Below are 16,758 nucleotides of genomic sequence, written 5' to 3'. Positions count from 1 at the left end.
ACTCAGTATTCTCTGTAATGGCCTATCTGGGAAAAGAATTTCAAAAAAGAGTGGATATATGTATATATAAATAACTGATTGACTTTGCTGTACACCTGAAACTAGCAGAATATTGTAAATCATCTGTACTCTGCTAAAGATTTGAAAAATAACGGAGGATATGCTTTGAAAATTAGGTCATGTGGAGTGCCTCATTCTATAAAAGTGTTAGATCTGAATGAACTGTTTTTGTATTAAAGGAACATAAATTCTGCATTTACACACTGAGAAAACTGCCTAGCATTTGCTTATTTTTAATTTTCAATCTTTTCCAGGAAAATTCCTGATGTTACACCCATTGTAAGTGACCAGAAACCATCTGTGTCAAAGTCTGGACGGAAGATTAAAGGAAGGGGCACAATTGTATGTGTGTTAAAACTTAATTTTTTTCAAATTAGTAATCTGAGCAGTAAAATGTTTTTCAGTTCAGTTCAGTCGCTCAGTCGTGTCTGACTCTTTGCGACCCCATGAATCGCAGCACGCCAGGCCCCCCTGTCCATCACCAACTCCCGGAGTTCACTCAGACTCACATCCATCGAGTCAGTGATGCCATCCAGCCATCTCATCCTCTGTTGTCCCCTTCGCCTTCTGCCCCCAATCCCTCCCAGCATCAGGGTCTTTTCCAGTGAGTTAACTCTTCGCCTGAGGTGGCCAAAGTACCGGAGTTTCAGCTTTCGCTTCACTCCTTCCAAAGAAATCCCAGGGCTGATCTCCTTTGGAATGGACTGGTTGGATCTCCTTGCAGTCCAAGGGACTCTCAAGAGTCTTCTCCAACACCACAGTTCAAAAGCATCAATTCTTCGGCACTCAGCCTTGTTCACAGTCCAACTCTCACATCCATACATGACCACTGGAAAAACCATAGCCTTGACTAGACGGACCTTTGTTGGCAAAGTAATGTCTCTGCTTTTGAATATGCTATCTAGGTTGGTCATAACCTTTCTTCCAAGGAGTAAGTGTCTTTTAATTTCATGGCTGCAATCACCATCTACAGTGATTTTGGAGCCCCCAAAAATAAAGTTTGCCACTATTTCCACTGTTTCCCCATCTATTTGCCATGAAGTGATGGGACCAGATGCCATGATCTTCGTTTTCTGAATGTTGAGCTTTAAGCCAACTTTTTCACTCTCCACTTTCATCAAGAGGCTTTTTAGTTCCTCTTCACTTTCTGCCATAAGGGTGGTGTCATCTGCATATCTGAGGTGATTGATATTTCTCCAGGCAATCTTGATTCCAGCTTGTGCTTCTTCTAGCCCAACGTTTCTCATGATGTACTCTGCATATAAGTTAAATAAGCAGGGTGACAATATACAGCCTTGACATACTCCTTTTCCTATTTGGAACCAGTCTGTTCCATGTCCAGTTCTAACTGTTGCTTCCTGACATCTGAATGCAGAGTTCCAAAGAATAGCAAGAAGAGATAAGAAAGCCTTCCCCAGCGATCAATGCAAAGAAATAGAGGAAAACAACAGAATGGGAAAGACTAGAGATCTCTTCAAGAAAATTAGAGATACCAAGGGAACGTTTCATGCAAAGATGGGCTCGATAAAGGACAGAAATGGTATGGACATAACTGAAGCAGAAGATATTAAGAAGAGGTGGCAAGAATACACAGAAGAACTGTACAAAAAAAAAAAAAAATGTTTTTACCTGTAGGCAAACCCTAGCATTAATCTTAGGTATAGTCCAAAGTCTGTTCAAGGAGCTAGTTGTATTCTCTTAATTAATATGTAGTTATGCAAAGGCAGTGCTGTTAGATCAGTGTTTACTGCTATGTTTGAATGGGTTTAAATATTGAAATGAATGTGAAATAATATGTTCAAAAATCTTAGTATGTTGAATAAGCTAATGAATATAATCATTAGGACTTTTAAGGAAAAGTTTGTGTGTGATTATAGGTGAATATCTGCCTTTCTTATTTCTTTTAGTTTGATTTAACTTTATACCATCATTGTGGTACTTCAGTCATTATTGTGTTTGAATGGCGTCCAAGATTGAGTCTTATACTTAGCTGTCCTATAGCAGATTACAGTTGGGAAGTATTTTTTAAATAGTTATTCCTAACTTTGTTTTTAAAGCGCTATCACACACCTCCAAGATCAAGATCCTGTTCTGAATCAGATGATGATGATAGCAGTGAAACTCCTCCTCACTGGAAAGAAGAAATGCAGAGATTAAGAGCATATAGACCACCTAGTGGAGAAAAATGGAGTAAAGGAGATAAGTAAGTAAAAGTACAATCCTTTCTCTGCTATATTTTAAGTCTTAAGGGGATAGAGACATACTTCTGGTTTTTTCACTAAAGATTTATATTTAAAATTAGATTGTGACCAGAGAGTACATTTGGGAATGCTTGATGAAATGGAAGGAGGGCTGATTGGCTTTGGATACTTTTAAATCAAAATTCTGTTTTCTCTCACAAGACCATTACCCTACTGAATTTCTTAAAGATTTCTTGTTTAATTTTAGCAATAATCAGGACTTTATTTTTAAAAATTACATAGCAGATTCTCTCATAGCCTTTTTTTTGTAGTCACTAATGGTAGATAAGAAAATTTGTAGCCAGTGTGTGTGTTAACGTCTGACCCTAGGGACTGTTGCTTCTTCAGCAGTGTACCCATCTCTTCAGTGACACTCCACAGTGGATTATCTATTTTAAAAGTGGGGCTGGCCCCAGAATAGCTAGTGCAAAATATATCAGTGGGACCCTGTGTAGAATTGTCTTTCTCTGTGGCCATCCAGCGGAATGGTTCAGAGTTCGGAGAGGGGAGGACAAGGTGTGTGATGTGCTGTGTGCAAGCGGTATGGATATGGTAGCACTGAGAACAGTTTTGAGCCCTGACATTAGCACTGATATTGTAAAGCCTGCATCTTAGTTTTCGTGTACTTTTCTCCCAATTTCCGTACTAAGTAGTTTAACTAAAACCTTAATGAAAAGTCTATGATTACCTCTATGATCCTGAGATAAAACAATAGTCATGCTAGTTTCTTAAGAAGAGGCAGGCCTCCCTGGTAGCTCAGTGGTAAAGAATCTGCCTGCCAGTGTAGGAGATACGGGTTCAATCCCTGATCTGGGAAGATCTTACACGCGTTGGAGCAACTAAGCCTGTGTGCCACAACTATTGAGTCTGTGCCTGGGAGCCGCAACTACTTAAACCCATGTGCACTAGAGCCTGTACAAGAAAAGCCACCATAATGAAAGCCCACACACTGTAACTAGAGTAGCTTCCACTCGCCACAACTAGAGAAAGCATACGTTGCAACAGTGAAGACCCAGCACAGCCAGAAATAAATAAGGTTATTTTTTTAAAAAAAGAAAGAAAAAGAGGCTTGTCAGGAATTCCCTGGTGATCAAGTGATTAGGACTTGGAGCTTTCACTGCCAGGTCCCAGGTTCCATCCCTGGTCGGGGAACTAAGATCTCACAAGTCATGCAGCCAAAAAAAAGGAGGCTTCTCTTAAAGTTTTGGCAGTTATCCTGTATCTACAGAGAAGCAGCAAATTGTTTGGGAACTTGATTTGACTCCCTCAGAAATTACTCCTGAAGGCAGAGCATTATTGAGCAGATCAAAGCCAGGAATTTGGTAGGTCAGCAGTGCTTTTGTAATTAGTTGGTTTGCTTTTCAAAACTATTTTCCTATCAAATTTGAAAATTCCTGATTTGACTCTGGAAAAATCCTTTTGTAAGTGAATCTGTTAATAGTTATTTCTTTGAAGTTTTATAATTTCAGGACCAGGCCTATCACCTATTTGCTTTATCCTTCCTACGTGTGCTTAAAGCATTAATAAGAGTTAGTACTTGGTTGTTAACTAGGCTTTTGTTGATGCCTAGTATTGACAACAAATGTGTTTTAATTTTAAAGGTTAGAAAACATGCTTGTAAATAACTGCCTGCATATTATGTCCTTTTTATAGGTTAAGTGACCCCTCTTCAAGCCGATGGGATGAAAGGAGCTTGTCCCAGAGATCCCGATCATGGTCCTATAATGGATATTATTCAGATCTGAGTACAGCAAGACACTCTGATGGTCACCATAAAAAACGCAGAAAAGAGAAAAAGGTTAAGCATAAAAAGAAAGCTAAAAAGCAGAAACATTGCAGAAGGCACAAACAGACCAAGAAAAGAAGGATTATTGTACCATCTGACATAGAATCCTTAAAATCTGCAACCCGACGAGTGAAATCTTCATGTGAGAGAGAAAGGAGATCTCATTCTTCCTCGTCATCATCTCATCACTCATCCAAGAGGGATTGGTCTAAATCTGATAAGGATGACCAGAGCTCTTCAACCCATTCCAGCAGAGACTCGTACAGATCAAAATCTCACTCTCAGTCTTATTCTAGAGGAAGCTCAAGATCAAGGACTGCCTCAAAATCTTCATCACATTCTCGAAGTAGATCAAAGTCCAGATCTAGTTCTAAGTCAGGGCGCCAAAGAACAGCATCAAAATCACCAAGAAGAACAGCCTCTCAGTTAAGTGAAAATAAACCTGTTAAAACAGAACCTTTAAGAGCAACAGTGACACAAAATGAAAGTGTTGTAGTACAACCAGTGGTGGCAGAAAATATTCCTGTTATACCATTGAGTGACAGCCCCCCTCCTTCAAGGTGGAAGCCTGGGCAGAAGCCCTGGAAGCCCTCTTATGAACGAATCCAGGAAATGAAAGCTAAAACAACCCATTTGCTGCCCATCCAAAGCACTTATAGTTTAGCAAATATTAAAGAGACTGGTAGTTCATCATCCTACCATAAAAGAGAAAAAAATTCAGAAAGTGATCGTAGTGCTTATTCAAAATACAGTGATAGAAGTTCAGAAAGTTCACCAAGGTCAAGGAGCAGATCTTCTAGGAGTAGATCTTATTCCAGATCATACACAAGATCTCGAAGTTTAGCTAGTTCACATTCACGGTCTAGGTCCCCCTCATCTAGGTCTCATTCACGAAATAAATACAGTGACCATTCACGGTGTAGTAGATCATCTTCATACTCTTCTGTTAGCAGTGATGATGGAAGACGAGCCAAGAGAAAATTTAGATCCAGTGGGAAAAAAAGTTACACTTCATATAGAAGGCACAGCAGCAGCTCTGAAAAAGCACTTCGTAACAGATACGTCAAAGGCAGAGCCAAGTCTTCATGTCATAGAAAGTACAGTGAAAGCAGATCATCTTTAGATTACTCTTCAGACAGTGAACAGTCAAGTGTTCAGGTTACGCAGTCAGCCCAGGAGAAGCAAGTCCAAATGGAAGTGAATAATAAACAAGAGAGAAACAGAGATGAAGAGAAATCTAAGCCTGAACGGGAATGCCCTCGTTCAAAAAAAAGAACTTTGAAAGAAAATCTTTCTGATCCCTTTAGAAATAGCAGTAAGCCCAAAAGGAAGAATTATGCTGGGAGTAAATGGGACTCTGAGTCAAATTCTGAACGAGATGTAACTAAGAACAATAAAAATAGTCCCCGGCCAACTTCTGATAAGGAGGAAGGTGAGGCCACTTCGGATTCTGAGTCAGAGTCTGGTGAAATTCACATCAAAGCCAAACCCACAACTAAGTCTTCAGCAAATACTTTACTGCCTGATGGTAACAGTGCCTGGAAGTCAAGCAAACAGCGCTCCTCAACCTCTGATTCTGAGGGATTCTATTCCAATTCAGAAAACACCAGAGGAAAGCCACACAAGCATAAACACAGCTCAAAGGAGAATATTAAAAGGGAACACACCAAAAAAGCAAAAGAGAAATTAAAAGGGAAAAAAGATAAAAAGCACAAGACTCCAAAACGAAAACAAGCATTTCACTGGCAGCCTCCACTAGAATTTGGTGAAGAGGAGGAGGAGGAGATTAATGAAAAGCAAGTTACTCAGGAGGCGAAAGAGAAAAAACAAGTTTCTGAAAACAGTGAAACCATAAAAGAAAATATTCTCCAAACTGAGAAGCCCTGTGAAGACAGCAGCCTTTCAGGTAAACGTAGCACAGCAGTTTCATCAGATATTGATCAGTCTACTAGAGATGATGTTAAACTCAGCATTTCTCCTGTAACTGTAAACACTGATGAAAATGTAGTCAGTTCTCCCCCAAACATTCAGCATATTGAAGAGAGCATCCCAAGCGGAGCAGAGGATATGCTTCAAGCAGATGACAACATGGAGATTTGCACTCCTGATCGGAGCTCCCCAGCAAAGGCCGAGGGAGCTTCCCCTCTAGGAAATTCAGGACTTGATACCCCGGATATAAGCATTGTTCTAAAGCAGGATATGCCAGCAGAGTATCCTGAGGCAGAGTTGAGAAAACAGGAAAGCAGTATGTCAGAAATCAAAATGGTGGGTGAGATGGGCAGACAGGACAGCGGCTCTGCCAGCTTGGCCAGTGCTGTAGAAAGTACCATAAAGAAAGAAGCAGCTGAGAAAAGCCAGACCAGCCTCATGGATAATAAATGGAAGCCCCTGCAAGGTGTGGGGAACCTTGCAGCACCGTCTGCTCCCACATCCAGTGCTACAGACGTTAAGGCATTGACTGCTATGCCTGAAATGAAACCACAGGGTTTGAGAATAGAAATTAAAAGCAAAAATAAAGTTCGGCCGGGGTCTCTCTTTGATGAAGTAAGAAAGACGGCACGCTTAAACCGGAGGCCAAGAAATCAAGAGAGTTCAAGTGATGAACAGACACCTAGTCGAGATGGTGATAGCCAGTCCAGGAGTCCAAGTAGATCTAGAAGTAAGTCTGAGACCAAATCAAGACACAGAACAAGGTCTGTCTCCTATAGTCACTCAAGAAGTCGATCGAGAAGTTCCACATCATCCTATCGGTGAGTGTTACTCTCCTTTTGTCTCCCAAGTAGAGTCCGTTACTGTTTTGTTTGGAAGAACATCAGAGTTAGGGATAAGATCACTATTTCCAAATACCTGGGAGGAAATAAGGAGAAGGCTTGTGCTATGTGTTTCACAGAGCAGACTGAAGACAGGGAGTAGAGATTTCAGGGGAAGCAGTTTGGGCTCAGGGTGAAAAACTATTGCTATTAGTTAAAGCTCCCTGGTATTTGCAGTGCATTGCCATAATAAGGGACAAGGTCTCCATCTTTAAAGGTGTAAGCCCACTCTCTGCTATCAGTCATACCTTAGAAGGGAATCTTGCATTTACGGAATATGTAGGATTTAGAAATCAGTAATTTAACCCTCCATTTTATACAAGTGGAAGGTGAGGGCCAGAGAGAGGCAAAGTTAGATGCCTCAAGACGTACATCTAGTTGATCTTTATTCAGGGGGCAGGAAATAGTAAAAAATAATCATCTTTTGATTGATTGACTGATTTTTTGGTTCAAGTTACATCTAACTTTTGTCATTGACATAGACTGGATAATGCAGAGAATGAGCATTTTTACAACTGAAAAAAACGGTGATGGTGATAAGAAGTTAATAACTAATTTGTATTCTTTTCTTGTAAACTTTTCATGGTTTTTACCTCACTGCCTCTTATTCATATCCTTTATTATTTATTTTGTGCTTGATTTGCATCACTCTAACTTAAAATAGACTAAGAATCTTTAACTTTTTTCTTCCTAGTTTTTTATCAGTCGTTTTTTTTCCCTTACCCAGATTTCTTTAAAAATAGGAACCAACATTTACCACCTATAATAACCATCTCCCACTTACTCTTAAATCGCTTGCGTTATGTAGTCCGTGCCTTCCCTCCCCTCGTCTCACTCAGCTGACTTAAGATTTTCAGGTGCTTCTGCATGGCCAGTGCCAGGGCATGTTTTCAGTCCTTCTGGAAGCACTCTCCTGGCTCTCCTCATCCCTCAGACCATTCCATGCTTGAGTGTGGGCTTCTTCTCTTCTTCCTCCTGCTCTGATTCACAGCAAGCCCCAGAGAGCTGGTGAATTCTGGCCTTTTCTCTCTGGGTTCATATTCTAGATGCAGGTGCCTGTTTAGCTCCTCCAGTCTGCTGTCTGCTCATTGTCTACTTAGCATTCACCCTCAGATAACTCTGAGCTGTTGGTGGTTCTGGTCACTGTCATCTTCCTTCCTACCCCTGCCTTTGGAGTGAGTAGTGTTTCACTTCAGAAATTCTGAGAATTTTGCTCTTAGGTTGAGCAGCTCACAGGTGGTAGACTTGAGAAAGCTAAACTGCCTCCCTGTTTTGGTTACCCATCCAGGCCTGACTCCCCTTCTGGCCTGTGAACTTGCTGGAATCATGGACTGTTCGCTACTCATCTTATCAGTCACCTCACAGAGTTACCCTATAATTGTTTGAGTAAATGACTAGAATCTTATGAGAACAGAATGTCTTTGCAAATAAACTGTACCTGTCTTCCAGAACATAAGTATATACTAACTACAACCTGTAAAGATATTAGGTAAGTAGCATATACACAGGGATATTGTTCTTATCCAGAATGACAGGTACAAACTAGGAGGAAAAGGGTTGGGAGCCAAGTGAATGCAGGGTGGGGGCAAAATTGCATTAAGTTTCTTGTTTGTTTTATTAAATATTAAATAGGTATAAATTTTTTAATGATTAAGGTATAAAACATGCAAATGGTTAAGGTATAGAAAATAATTTTCTATCTTAAAAAATAGAGCTTTAACATAATAGAGCCCAACCCGAAGCTACCCTACTTTCTCTCTTCTCTCCAAGAGTTAAATATTATTCTAAACTTCTGTTATAATTTTCTTGTTTTTCTTTGTTATCTTTCTATAAATGTTTCTATCTATATATAATGTTTTTTGTTGTTTTTCAAATAGAATCCTTTTTTATATTTATAGATGTTCTACATTTGCCTTTTTCACTCAACATTATGTTCCCAAGATTTAACTGTGTTGATACATGTAAATGTAGTTAATTTTCCTACTTTAGGATATTTCAGTATATATCTATGTTAATTTTTTTTAAACCCATTCTGCTGTTAATAAAGATTTGGATTGTTTCCTCTTGCTGGTATTACAGAAGCGGCTCCTATGAACATACCTGTATCAGCTTTTTCTGTTTTTTCTTTATTTCATTCTGTTCAGTTTAAACTCTCATTAGCCATCTCTTGTCATCCCTGCTGTGAGGAGTTTGAGAGACCTTTCCAAAGACCTTTCCTCTATTGGATTTTCCCACTCCTGCCCTACTAGTAATTAACCTTAACAGCATAATGAGTTAATAAAATTATATTTTTTCCACTCTTACTTGTAGATCAAGAAGCTACTCTAGAAGTCGGAGTAGAGGGTGGTATAGCAGAGGCCGCACAAGGAGCCGGAGCAGTTCCTACCGCAGTTACAAAAGTCATAGGTGAGCTCGTGCATCCCGCCCTACGGTGTGGTTTCCCATCTGTCTCCCTGCACAGGCCGAGTGGGGTAGCTGCTGGAAAGGGTCTTGTCATTGCTCAGTACCAAACCAGTGTCCCACCTGTGTCTTCCCCTTCCCCACCCAGTTCTTCCCCAGTGACTGTCTTTATGTGCACCTCATAGAAGAATTGTATAAAACTTAAAACCTTTCCTGTGAAACCCAACAGGCTTAAAAAAAAAAAAAAATCCAGTATGCTTTTAATACTAAAAATGAAATAAATACAGCTGCTGGATTTCATTGTGTTTTCTCCTTAATGGGTAAATAAATGCCTAGATTTTTTATGTAGCCTGTCCTGATCCAAAAATTGATGGTCCCTTATGTGGTTACTCTTAGGACGTCCAGCAGGAGCAGATCCAGGAGCAGCTCCTATGATCCCCACAGTCGGTCCAGGTATGGACAGGTACTGGGAAACTACCCCTTAATTCCCTTTTTAAAGGTGTTGTATTTCATGGGGAAATGCCAAGGTCCAGCCCCCACAGGGTCCAGGGGTACCCTCAGGATGAATGGTGTTGGCAAATGAATGAATGAATGAGAGAGGAAAGAATAGAAGCTGATATTCCTTGGTTTACACAGAAAGCTAATAAAGCCCCAGACAAGGAACTTGTTCTGTTCACGGAGGCCACAGGCGCCCTCTCGCCGGAGTGAAGACGCAGAGCACCTTCTAGCCAGAATGAAGACACAGAGCGCCTTTTTGATCGGGTCTTAGAAGCCCAGGCAGGAAAGTGAACGCAGAGAGCCTCTGTGCTCCAAGGGCTCAGCCTGAAAAAGAGAGGGAGGGAGAGGGAGAAAGGGAGAGAGAGAGAGAGAGAAAAAAAGAATGATTGACACGGGGTGACCAAGCTTCGGTGAGCGAGGCCCCCAACTTCATTTTCAAAAGTAACTTTTATACCTTGACTTGTACATAGAGGGAAATGAAAGATGCAAGGTCATACAGAGTCAGCCCAAACATTACATCTGTTTTGTCTTTATTGAAACCAGGATTTTTTTCTGCATACCTTTCCCATAAACAATGTTGTGTACATTATCTTCTGGCCTTGGAGGCCTGTGGACATTTTATGACCCTCTTTTGATAAAGGCTGCTCAACCAGAAAACTTATTTTTCCTTGAAGTGTTTTTTCTTTATATTTCTAATCTATGTCAGCCTCAGAAAGTGCTAAACAGGGTTACATTCTCACGGAGCGAAGGTGCAGTGAGTTGCAACAAAGAAGGAACCAATTAGCTCAAAGGTCTGATGTGGTTAAATTCAAGGCTACTATTTGTTTTTCTTACATTCCACCTATGTTAACTAATGCACTCCCAGGTGCACAATGGATAAGGGATACGGGAACTTGGCAGCAAGCATTGGCTCAACAATGAAATCCTACACCAGCACTACTCTAATAGTTTTTAACTCTTAGAAAGGGCCTATATTTTTAGAATGTTTTAGGCTTCCCGTGCCTCTCACAGTTGGGAGGCTGTAAAATCACATGCGTAGCTGCAAGAGTCTGGATAAACCTGTCAGGCAAGCTAGAATGCTAACAGGGGGATTTGAATTGAAATACTCCTTTCATGTCCAAGAGACTTATTAGCTAGAGCCCTAAGTTGATTTTCTCCAGAGAAAGGTGGTCGGGGATAGCCCCCTGTTAATGTCAGAAGAGTTGGTGAAAGGCAGAAAATAGTAAGACAGACAGATTCTGGTTTTGGGGTAGATGCTCGAGCAGGTCCACGGGGTCCCTCGAGTCCTGATCTGCCTTGCTCGTCAGGTCTCTTCCACATGACCTTGTCATGGGTGGGATCTCCCGTGCTGGCTCCCGGCAGGAAAACACGTCTTTGACTTTTTCAACAGTTTTTATTTGTTGACCCATTTTGCTCTAGTGTCAGAAGTGATGGTGTCAAATTGTAATGGCAGGGATTTATTGACCCTAATTGCCTATAAGATGCACCAGATTCAGTTGAACTAACTCAGGGTCAACTTTGTGATATTTTTCAATGCAGAAAAGAAATTAACGTTTTTCTGTTTAATATGGTAAGTCTGATTTGGAGCAGTTATTAAATGTTTCCAGTACGTGTTATGCACATATGTCTTCATTCTGTCATATAGTGCCCATGTTCTATGAGGACACTTAAGAACCTAAAAAGAAATGGGAATATATGAATATTTGAATGGGAAAATTTAGTGTTTGTTATTGCTGTTAAAGCAGGTCCTACACTTATGATAGCTACTATAGCAGGAGTCGGAGCCGAAGTAGAAGCCCGAGGAGTGACAGTTATCACCGAGGCAGAAGCTACAATAGGCGATCCAGGTGGGTCTCTGTTCTTCAAGCACTGTAAGTTACTGCGGGCATTTGGGGTATGGGGCGATAGACTGCTACAGCAGAGAAAGCATCATCTTCTAAGGACAGAAATTCTTCTTTCTCTTGTTGAATTTCTTCAGTCCAAAGGCAGTTACTGAAAGTAGGCTTTGTATTAAGAGTTGCTGGGTAATGTTTATTGGTTGTGTTTAAACATTAAACATTTAAACATGTTTAAATCTAAAGTGGGTTCTTAAATATTCACATATCCTTGGACAAACATTTCTTTTGGAAGGAATAAAGAGAGAAGACCACTCAAACTGTGGACCATTCTTTAGAGTTACTTGCTATAAATAACAGCCAATTTGTCAGTTTTAAATTTTTTTAAGGTAGTATTTTTTTTAAATATGTAATAAAATGTCACAGTCACTTGCTTCAGTAGCAGGATTTGTGGTTTAATGGTTAAAAATGTCTTTTATGTGTTAATATATATTCATAGATAGGTTTTATGTAACATATAGTTATTGCAGAAGTCTTTTTGGTTACTTTTTGTGTGTATCTTTCCTGGTGGCTTCTGGTCTTACCCTCCCTCACCACCACTGCACTACCCCCATGCCTTGCAGTTACAGTCATTGGTGCTTATAGAATTTCAGTGTGATACAGACACTCCCTTATTTGAAACTCTTCAAGTACACCCCAGTGACCTTAGGGGCAGGTCCACCAGGCTCCTGAGTATTACATGGAGGCCTCTCCACCTACCACCTCCAGCTTGGGCTTTTCTGTGTTCCCTGCACTAACATTCTGGAACCTTTATTTTCTGCCTGGAGATTCACATGCCCATTTCACCATCTCCCATCCCGCCTCTTGAAATAACCCATTCACTGCCCCTGGGAAGCCCTTCCTGACTGCTCACCCTGAGATATGGGCCCTGCTGTGTGTTTTATTTATCTTACCCCCTATTCCAGACTACCCTTGAGCCCAGGGAACTCTAGTCTGCTGTGTGTGTGCCCTTAGCATCTAGCAGAGTGACTGGCTTTCTGTGGATATTTTTCCCAAAATAACTGAATGGTGACCATAACCAAAGTCTTCTTGACTCACTATCCCAGTGGTCCCATCCCTGCCCCTCCTCACCCTCACCCCTCATTGGGCTCACATTTTGATTTGATTTTTTTTTGTTTTTGTTTTTTTTTATTTGATTTTGATTTCCTTTCTTTTTTTTTTTTTCCCCTTGTCTTTTAATGAAACTCTTGTTGGCCTTTTTCCCCCTTACTTCTTCAGTCTAATTAAATATTGATGTTCATTTTGGGTAACATGGAAAATTATTCTCATTTCCTGGAGTGGATTTCAAGTAATTTCAAGTAAGAAGGAAGTGCTGTTTCTTTATTTACACCTCGATATTACCACCATCTGTCACTGACATCTTTGAAAAGTCCACAGTGTTGTCATGGTCAGTACTGTACTTCTCTACGCACTATGCTGTGCCTCCTCGAGTCACTTGCTTTCAAGCCCCTTATACCAAAAAAGAAGCTTCAGCAGGGATTCACAGGGTTGAGAGTTAAGAGGTATTTGTTTATTTGTTTTGTCTTGTTATGCAGGAGTTGTAGATCTTACGGCTCTGACAGTGAAAGTGACCGAAGTTACTCTCATCACCGAAGTCCCAGTGAAAGCAGCAGATATAGTTGAAAGTGTCCCCTTTTTTTATATGAATTATATCTTACGTGTAAATATCTGGTAACTTAAAAATTTAAGAAACTTAATGGCAGTCTGTTGTTCTGTTTCGGTATTAGAGATGAATTTGAAAAATAGACACTTCTTAATTGTTATTTGTTTATTTACATGTGCATAGAATTTAAAATACAGATATATCTCCTTAAAATATTTGTATGCCACATTTTACAGTAGCCAACTATGGAAATTAATTTCTTTTTCTTGAATCAAGAAATCATGAAATTTAAGTATAATTTGCAATATTATTTTAGATAGATTATTTGTCTCCTGTATTTCTTAGAATACAGATTCTTTTTGCCCATTTTTAAGGTTTTAGCATCTATGCTGCCCAAGCATAGAACTGAAGGAGAACTGTGAAAGGTGGCCAAATACTTCCATACCAATTACACAGTCCTATTCATGTGTGCTCTTAAAAACAAACCACCCAGAATTGATACTGATAGTAACCAGGAGTGTAGGGCAGTGGCTCCTTTCTTCTTTGTTGTTTCAGAGGATCAAGAACGTGGTCATAATACAGCCCACTGTCTTATTTCAGGCTGGCGGGTGAGGTTAAAAAGAATGGATCAGCCTTAACTATAAATCTCTGCACTGTCTCTGTAGCCCTAATGTTTCATGTGCTTTTTTAATAAATACTATTAGAAGTTCAGTCTGTTTAAAAAAAAAAAGTTCTATTCCAGTTTATGCTCTGGTGCTTGGTAACTTGTGGTGCATTATTCTTATATACTATATATTAGAATTCCATCAGAGAGAGAAATAAATTTTTTAAAAGTTCATTGGCACCAAGTAGGGTTCATTGTAAGCTGTATTCACTTTAACTATTTGGAGAGCTTCTCTCAAGCACAGGTGTGGGCTGGGGGCCATGGAGCAGGCAGGATTGGCACAGGGCTGTGTGACCACTTGGGTATGCTGCCCAGAACTGATGCCTGGAAGAGGTGAATGGAGAGTGGACTGCAAAAGTAACACTAAGATCTACCTGCCACCATTTTGGACACATCATTCAGGGCTTTACTTTAAAGCCTTTCAAGTAAGAGATGTAAGAGCAGTTGAACTGTTCTTAGCACCCGCCAGCTTGTTCCCCTGTTTCAGTGGCCTGCAGTGATACAGTGAAACCTTGTGTGAGATTGGTAAACCTATGACAACAGACAGGAAATCAGGGTGTGCAGTACTGCATAGATTACACATATTCAGTGTCTTGGGTGGTTCCTGTAAAAATGATTTGACCTATAAAAACTGGTGAGATTTTGGGTTTTTTTATCTTTAGTTTGAGCTTTTTCCCCAAGTGTACTTAATCACCTTAGTGCCAGTTTTATCCAGTTATGCAGAAGAAATTCATATTGGATATTTGATGCAGAACTTTGTGCCATCCTACCCCTTGCCTGCTATACTTGGGAAGTGGGAAAGAACCCTCAGTTGAAGGGATCTGACCACCCCTGATGGATGGAGGGGTGACCTTGGATGTATTACAACCATCACCTATAAAAGGTTCATAAACAGGGTTAAGTGGCCAATTGTTTGCCAAGTTGATAGATGAGAGTACATTAGAAAGTAGGACCTGACTCAACCAAACACTTGATGGTGAATATGAAACAATCTGTGATTCATACGAGCATTCTCAAAAGTTGCCTGCAGAGGAGAATATTGCTTTAATAATATTCAGTGGGAAAAACTGCATTTAGAACACAAACCAAAACTGCCAAATCTAATTACGTTAATAAAAGTTACCTTTAGGCAGTGTATTAGTTTTCTATTGCTGTGTAACAAATTATCCCAAACTTAGCAGCTTTAAGCAATACTCATTTCTTAGCTTACAGTTCTGTAGCTCATGAGTCCAGCGTGATATGGCTGGATTCTCTGCTCAGGGTCTCACAAGGCTGAAATCAAGGGTCAGCAGGGCGGCATTCCTTTGTGGAGGCTCTGGGGAAGAATCTGCTTCCAGGTTAATTCAGGTTGTTGGCAGTATTCAGTTTCTTGCTGGCTGTCAGCTGGGGTCCTCTCTCTTGGCTCCTTAAGGCTGCTCGCATTCCTCCTTGTGCGCTTTCCTCCATCTCCAAACCAGCAATGGCCCATCGGGGTCTTCTCATGCTTCAGATCTCTCTGCCTTCCTCCTCTGTTTTAAGGTTCATGTGATTAGATCACGGTTCATGTGTGAGACAGTGTCCCTATTTAAGGTCAGCTGTGCCATAGAATGTAATCACAGAAGTGATATATTTACAGGTTTCTGGGATTGGGGCATGAAAAGAGGGAAGGGTGTTTTAGAATTCTACCTCCCACAGGCAATAACTTTGCAGGTTGTGCTATGGGTAGAATTTTATCCTGAAAAGGTGAGCCCTAGAAGCCTCGTTTGTTTTCTCCATGGAAAAGAACAGCCCTCAGCTGCACCATTCAACTTGTGTGTTTACTGAATGGACTACAGAAATAGCTTTTCTTCCTAAAGGGGATTGTTCTGTATTTTAAGTTATTTTTTAATAAAATTGAATTACATCGTGTATTGTGCTTCTTAATAGAAAATGCATTATTGGACTGTTTTTGTAATGTCCTCTTTATTGCAAATAAAACATGATATAGCTGGTATTGTTCAAAAATAGTAGAAAATACTTCTGTGTATATTGGCAATGTCTAATTTGTATATACTTCATTTAAATTCCCTAAAACTTAAAAGGGAGGCCTTGTAGAAATTAAACTATATACTTAGTCTAAGTTTGAGTCTGAGCATGTTTCATCCTTCTTTATTCACCAAGACTTCAAATAGTCTTTCTGAAATGGAAAAGGAAGCATTGAGTCTCTTTGCTGACCCAGCGAGGGAAGAGATTTCATCTCTCTCTGTGGCCCATTTTCCTCTTCTGGCCGAGTATCCATGGTGGGGCACTGCTGGGGTCCAGCCTCAGCAGAGTCCAGGGATACCCTCAGGAGGAACGGCGTTGGAGAAAGAATGACACAGGGAGACCAAGCTTAGGTGAAGCGAGGCCCATAACTTTATTTTCAAAAGGAGCTTTTACACCCTGACTTGTACATAGAGGGAAATGAAAGATGCAAGGTCATGCAGAGTCAGCCCAAACACTTCAGCAGTTTTGCCCTTATCGAAACCAGGATTTTTTTCTGTATGTCTTTCCATAAACAAGGGTCTTATGTACATTATCTTCTGGCCTGGAGGCCTATTAACATTTTATGACCCTTTTTTGATAAAGGTTGGTCAACCAGAAAACTTGTTTTCCCTTGAAGTGTTTTTTTTTTCTTTATATTTCTAATCTGTGTCAGCCTCAGAAAGTACTAAACAGAGTTACATTCTCACCAAGCAAAGTTGCAGTGGGTTATAACAAAGAAAGAACTTACTAGCTCAGAGGTCTGATGTGGTTAATTCCAAGGCTACTACTTGTTTTTCTTACATTCCAACTATGTTAACT

The 16,758-nt window shown here is 40.2% G+C and overlaps 1 protein-coding gene across 1 annotated transcript in view; it reads left to right on the top strand.

Annotated features, from left to right (window-relative positions):
- Positions 1 to 13,335, top strand: part of NKTR (natural killer cell triggering receptor) — a 39,922-nt gene extending 26,587 nt beyond the window's left edge. Inside the window, exons 11-17 of the mRNA XM_052640550.1 lie at positions 315 to 402; positions 2,118 to 2,263; positions 3,954 to 6,836; positions 9,207 to 9,302; positions 9,693 to 9,749; positions 11,540 to 11,641; positions 13,225 to 13,335. Of these exons, the coding sequence (XP_052496510.1) occupies positions 315 to 402; positions 2,118 to 2,263; positions 3,954 to 6,836; positions 9,207 to 9,302; positions 9,693 to 9,749; positions 11,540 to 11,641; positions 13,225 to 13,312 (3,460 nt within the window). The 3' untranslated portion in view covers positions 13,313 to 13,335. The remainder of the gene's footprint in view (positions 1 to 314; positions 403 to 2,117; positions 2,264 to 3,953; positions 6,837 to 9,206; positions 9,303 to 9,692; positions 9,750 to 11,539; positions 11,642 to 13,224) is intronic.
- The last annotated feature ends 3,423 nt before the right edge of the window (positions 13,336 to 16,758 follow it).

This window comes from Budorcas taxicolor, chromosome 1 (genome assembly GCF_023091745.1).
Source record: "Budorcas taxicolor isolate Tak-1 chromosome 1, Takin1.1, whole genome shotgun sequence".
In the NCBI taxonomy this organism is placed as follows: domain Eukaryota; kingdom Metazoa; phylum Chordata; class Mammalia; order Artiodactyla; family Bovidae; genus Budorcas; species Budorcas taxicolor.
This window is presented reverse-complemented; position numbering and strand designations above follow the sequence as displayed.